The sequence below is a fragment of the Harpia harpyja genome, chromosome 12 (genome assembly GCF_026419915.1).
Source record: "Harpia harpyja isolate bHarHar1 chromosome 12, bHarHar1 primary haplotype, whole genome shotgun sequence".
NCBI lineage: Eukaryota > Metazoa > Chordata > Aves > Accipitriformes > Accipitridae > Harpia > Harpia harpyja.
This window is the reverse complement of record NC_068951.1, coordinates 1,532,197-1,538,273: the sequence shown is the minus strand read 5'-3', so window position 1 is coordinate 1,538,273 and position 6,077 is coordinate 1,532,197. Positions and strand designations below refer to the sequence as shown.

Genomic DNA, 6,077 nt, shown 5'->3' with positions numbered 1-6,077 from the left:
GAGGAGAGCAGAGGAAGGTGCTGAGGGGCTGAGGTGGGCGCTGAGGAGAGCAGAGGAAGGTGCTGAGGGGCTGAGGTGGGCGCTGAGGAGAGCAGAGGAAGGTGCTGAGGGGCTGAGGTGGGTGCTGAGGAGAGCAGAGGAAGGTACTGATGGGCTGAGGGGGGCGGAGAGAGATGCTGAGGCGGGCGCTGAGAGACTGAGGAGAGCAGAGGGAGGCGCGGAGGAGCTGAGGCAGGCGCTGAGGGGCTGAGGCGGGCTGAGGAGAGCGGCGGGAGGCGCGGAAGGGCTGAGGCGGGCGCTGAGAGGCTGAGGCGGGGAGGGGCGGGCGGAGAGGCCGCCGCGCCCCCTCGCGGAGCGGCCGCGGTCGCGGTCGCGGTGCCTCGCCGGCGTGCATGTTAATGCGCGGTAATTGCCCGGAGAGGAGAGGCGAGGCGGGGCGGAGCGAACCGCCGGCTGCCCGCCCTCCCTCCCTGCTGCTCCCCCCCGCCGCCGCCGCCTCTCTTCCCCGGCCTCCCTGATGCCGAGGAATGGATAGAGCGGCTGCCCTGCGAGCCGCCGGCATGCTGGAGAGGAAGGAGAGGAGCGGTGGCGAGGCGGCGGCCGGCGGCGGCGGTGGCGCGGGGCCCCGGGCGGGCGCGGCGGCGCGGGGTTTGCCGGCCGTGCGGAGCACGCTGCAGCAGTGCGGGCTGCTGCAGGACCTCATCGACATCTCGCTCTCCAACCTGCGCGGGCTCCGCACGAAGTGCGCCGCGTCCAACGACCTCACCCAGCAGGAGATCCGCACCCTGGAGGTACGGGGCTCGGCAGCCGCGGCGGGGCCGGAGGGAAGCCCCGCCACCGCCCCCCGGGGTGCCCGTTCCTCACAGCTGGGGGCCGAGGCCTGCCCCCCCCACTGCCCCGGCGCTCGTTCCCCTCAGCACCGGGGGCTGCGCGCCCTCACCGGTGTCTGGGCCGTGAGGCACCCCCGCCCTTCTCCCCCGCGTGGAGGGGGATGTACGCGGAAGGGAAGGACCCCCCCCCGCCCCGCTGCAGCCCTGTCAGTAGGGGGTCGGTCCCCTGCCCGGCGCGGCGGAGGGGCCAGGCTGGCCGTGGCAGGGCCCCCCCCCCCCACGCAGCCCTCCGCCGCTAGAAAGGCGTCCCGCGGAGCGTGGTGCTAAAGGCGAGGTGAGGGCGGGGGAGGAGGACAGGTGCGGGGGAGCCGCTGGGCAGGCCCGTGGGTGCCGCGTCCCGGGGCGGGCGTGGGGCGCTCCGGGCTGTCGGGCGGGTTCGCGGTGGTGGTGGAGCGGGAGCTGCGTGTGCTCGTGGTCCGGCGCCCCCCGCCCTGCTGCGCGGCCCTGGGGCCTGTCGCTGGGCTCCGGCGTCACCGTGAAGGGAGATGGGATGTGAGGTGGGGACCAGAGGTGACCTGAGGTTCCCTAGCAGAAGGTGCGTGGCCGCATCGCCTGTCCTGGGAAGCTGGATAGAGTCACGCTTCCCCTCAGGTCCTTGGTGTTGGCTTCTGATGATTCCTGCCCTCTACTCCAGGCCTGTCTCTCTAGCCCTGGCTCAGTTTCACTGATCTAGTCTGATCCTCCTTTTCATGCCGTTGGTGTGGCTGACAAACAGCATCACAGTCTGGGTTGGAGAGGTGTTTTGCTGTTTAGAAAGATTATATGAAACTCTTTAAGCAGAAAACATGTGCTGTTGTGATGCTTTCGAAGAAGGGCTGAATCTGTACACGGGTCTGCCTAAGCATTTAGAAGGGGAATGTAGATTCATTTTTGCTTGATTTGTTTGACCTTTAGATACTTAAATAACATTTCCTTTTACCTTGTGTGCAGGTAGTGTAGCTCTAAGCGAGAGTAAGCAGTCCCCCTTTGGCCCTTTCTTTGATAGAAGTTTCACGTAAAGGCTAATGGTCCTTTTCTCTAGCCTGATAGTAGAGGCTGTGAAGCTAGACCATTGGGCCTTTAGGAAGAAAGATCATTACAACAGTGTAACCAACAAACATATATGCAGCAAAATCCATCATGTGAGAAATGAAGGTTGGGAAAAAAATTGTGAAACAATAGGTGGTAGGTAGCTTTTGGCACAACCTCTTGGAACCCTATCGTTCTTCCTTTTTTCTTCCTCTGCCTTTTTTTGTGGTTTTGTTTGTTTGTTTTGTGAGGTGTTTTGTTTTCATTTTTTTTCAAATTTGTAACACTTTTTCCTCCTGCCACCTCCAAATAGCATTCAAAAGGCTATTCTTTCCAAAACAATATTTGTGTAGGCTTTTGGCAACCCTACTGATGGACTTTTTAATGCTCAAACAATGTCAATCAGCATCATTTTGGAAAATGATCATCAGTATTTTGCTGGTGGACCTGTTCTAAAAGGAAACCTTTATTCACAAAGGGTAAAGGCCTGCTATCATCTTCAGGTTCTTAAAGCAACAAAAGCTGTTTCTAGTGATAGTTGTCGAGTTTGTGCATGCATTCCTCTTAAACATTTATCTGCTTAAACAAATGGGTGCCGCATTCCCTGATGATCATAAAATTTATGATCGGGAAGAAATCTTGGCTGAAAAAATTCTCTTTGATACACTGTCCAGTATATGATTTCTCTGGGAATTCTACCAAGTGCTGGATCTCTGCCAACACATGAAGCCATGGGCGTGGATATAGACTCTGTGCCCTTTGCTCTGTTCAGTTGCCTATACCAAAATACACGTTGTCAAGCATAGCCCAAGTCCTTGTGCTTAACTCTCTGCACCAGTCTGCAGTGGGTCTGTCTACAGACGGAGAGCAGAGAACCAGACTGTAGGAGATGAGGGTCTGTGTTTACTTCCCTAAGTTGTAATTTCCCATGGTGCACCAGAGGGTGGTGGGCTGCAGTGTTGTCTCAAGTACCAGGTGGCCTGCCTGTGGTGTTCCGCGGTGTAATTATCGTGCCTTGGTTAACATGTCAGAATTGTATGTGTGGTCATAGGCATTTGCCTATCAGATCGTGTCAGTAGAGACAGGTGCTCTGATACTGCAGAGAGCCCACTAGTGTTACTGATGGTTTGACTGTGGTGCACAGCTCTGTGTAGACTGTGGGCAACTCCTCAAGAGTCAGTAGTTTAACCAGAAGCCAGGAGGTCGGAGATCTCCAGTGCCTGCTGTGGTTCTCTGGGTGGCTTTGACGAGTCACCGAATGGCTCTGTGGGTCATGATTAGTGGCTACTAGTGGTATGGTTGCTGGGCCTGCAAGCCTCATCTGTACTTTGGATTTGAATCTAAACATCTTCTGTTCTTGTGCAGAAACTTTTTCATGGAAAAAGAATTATGAAAACTTAGCTGCAGCAGTATAACTGGTAAACTGTGTAGCAAAGCCACAAGGAAATGATAAAACGTGAGATAGATAAAAGCAGCAAACTGGAAGCAGGAAGTACTAGTTTGGGAAAGGAGGGGACTTGACTCTGGAAGTTGAAGAAGTAGCTCCTGAGGCCAAATGCGAGGCTGCACGTGTGTGACTTGAAGACAGTCCAATATACCAAGTCAAAAATCAGTTTATTGATGTCACTTTTTGTTTTTATTCAAAGGGACGAAAAGGCAGGGAAGCTTCTATAATACGATTTGTATATAGCTCATACATCTCTGAAAGTTCTGTAATGCCTAGTTTTGGTGTCAAAATGGTGAACTTAACAGGTGAAGGGCTATCTGCTTGAACACTATTTTCTATATCAGTAAACCGCAGGCATTCAGACCACCCGTGCATGGGGGTGAGTACTGTCAGGTGGATGTGGCTCTCTAAACTCTATACCTGCGCAGGTCAGACAGCAGTGCATGCTTATTGCCATTTCTAATCCCAAGGTTAGCACAGCCCTGAAGTAATGTGAATGGAATCAATAACCTAAAACACCAGTGCAAATTCATCTAAATGCTTGTGTTATTTTATTTTGTCCACTAGACATACTAGGTTGGTCCTTTTGGCACCACGTCCCTCTGTGACTGTTCACAGCTTAGACAGCTGTCATGTATTATACCACATGATTCATAATGTGTGTGTGTTTCGAAGTCAAGAACATCAGCCTAACTAAAGGTGTTTGAGTGCATGCTTATGTCCCTCCCAGTTTACTGAAATGCTTTAAGTCCTTCCTCATTCCTCTTGTGTATAAGATCTTCTCAAAATAAAGCACATGGTAGATAAAGATTTCAAACTGGGACCTTGACAGGTAAAGACAAGCACTCATGGTAGCTCAAATGAGTGCAGGGAGAACTTTCTGTAATACAGAAAGAAGGGGGGGTAAAGAAAGGGCTATGGGAATTGCTTGCAAATAATGTGTTGAGTGTAGATGTGTTACATGAGCTGACCCTGTTTCACATGTAGGAAGACTGTTTCTTAGAAGGGCAGGGAGTTTCCCTGTAGTGGAAAGTAGATTGTGTTAGTTTGGTTATTAACAGAGTAGGTTCTCTGATGCCACAAGGTCTTGTATTTTTTTAAAAGTTTTATATGTTCTACCAAATAAGTGCTTGAGTGTTTTTTCTCTTTACCCTACGCTTTGGTATATGGCTTGCTTTCAGTTCTGTCCTAGCAGGTTTACTCACTTCTCAAGTCGACTACAAAACTGAAATGGAAAATAATGGTCATTTTAACCCATACGCAAGAGAGCAAAAAATGTCTTGCTGTGTGGCGAGCATCCAGTGTTGCTCCAAGTATCCTTGGAAAGAAACAACTCTGTTGGTCTTTAACTCTGTCCCTACACTACTGATCCCTTGCATGACTCTTAAATTGGTTTTGCAAAGTTAGAAGTATATTATTTTTAGCCATGTTTCTTTGTAAAATCAGTATCTTTCTGGATTCATTTCTCTGGTTAGGAAGCTGATAATGGGACTAGACTGGATGTCTGTAGTGAAGCACATGAAACTTGTAATACTGCAGCTCAAGCCAGTCTCTTGGAGGTGAGGAGGAGAATATAGTCCTATGTGTGGGCTGCAGGGAAGGTTCCTATGGTTTCTCAGTCTCTTCTCCTGGAAATAGCATAGGTAGTTCGGTAAACTGGGAATTACCAGACTAAGTGGGACACCTTTCCCTCCCCTCATCCCACCACCACTTTTAACTGCAGCAAAGATGTGGCAGGACCAGGCTGAACTGAGACCTAGAGTGTATATAGATTGCAGACGTATTTTCTTTCTACCTTGGTTCTTAAATCATAAGAACTAACTGCAGTGTTTCTGGTATGGAAGCTGCCTCCAAACTGGTTATGGTGGGAGTGTCAGGGTGGGGCGGTAGCACGCATTTCTAAGATCTGCCTGCTCTTTAAGAAAAACTGTCCTCGTTGCTCTTTGGCCAGACTGTGTCTGTGATAGAGACACTCTTGGCCCCACGTGCAAAGATCACTTTGACTCCTTCCTCAGGAATGTCTTCTGTTCAGCACCTCCAGAAAATACACCACCAGATCTGAAAGCCTGACTCCAGCTGTTCTGTGTCACAGATAAGTAAATCTACTATTCCACAAATCAATCTTTCATATTGGCTGAATGATACCTGTAGATTAAATATGTTTGAACTTGCTTTGCCATTATCTCGAGTCGTTTGGCAATTTGGCTAGAAAAGGCTTATCTCTTACCAAGCAATCCCTAAGCAGAAACAAATGCTTTGCAAATGGGGGGAAGGCATGAGAGGAGAGGAAGAAGAATTGTAATTGTCCAGACTTGCAGACTGGAAGTTGGGCATGTGGTATGCATAAGAAAAGGAAGACTGTGTGTTTGTAAATTGGAAGTAGTGGGAGTAGTGAATTTTTCAGGCCAAACTGCAACCTGTAGCCACATGTTTATGAGCCTTGTTCAGCTGAAAAGACTTCCTTTTCCAACAGGTCTTATGTAAGAGAAGGGAGTCTCTTACTTCATCTTACTTTTTGCACATATGCAACACTTTTTTTTTTTTTCTTAAAGGTGTCTTCTTTTTTTGTAGGACGCTTTCTTTTTTCTTAAATTTGTGTGCTTGTTTGTATAAGATAGGCTTCAACAGAGATTCTGTTTGACTTGGAAGGAGGGAGAACCATATATTATTATGAAATCTCTAGACATCATCTTTTCTTTGTGACAGTGTGTCTCTGTATATGATCAGAATTT

The 6,077-nt window shown here is 49.8% G+C and overlaps 1 protein-coding gene across 1 annotated transcript in view; it reads left to right on the top strand.

Moving 5' to 3' along the window:
* Nucleotides 1–438: 438 nt before the first annotated feature.
* KSR1 (kinase suppressor of ras 1) overlaps nt 439–6,077 on the top strand; it is a 72,069-nt gene continuing 66,430 nt past the window's right edge. The window contains exon 1 of the mRNA XM_052803310.1: nt 439–791. Coding sequence (XP_052659270.1) covers nt 528–791 — 264 coding nt within the window. The 5' untranslated portion in view covers nt 439–527. The remainder of the gene's footprint in view (nt 792–6,077) is intronic.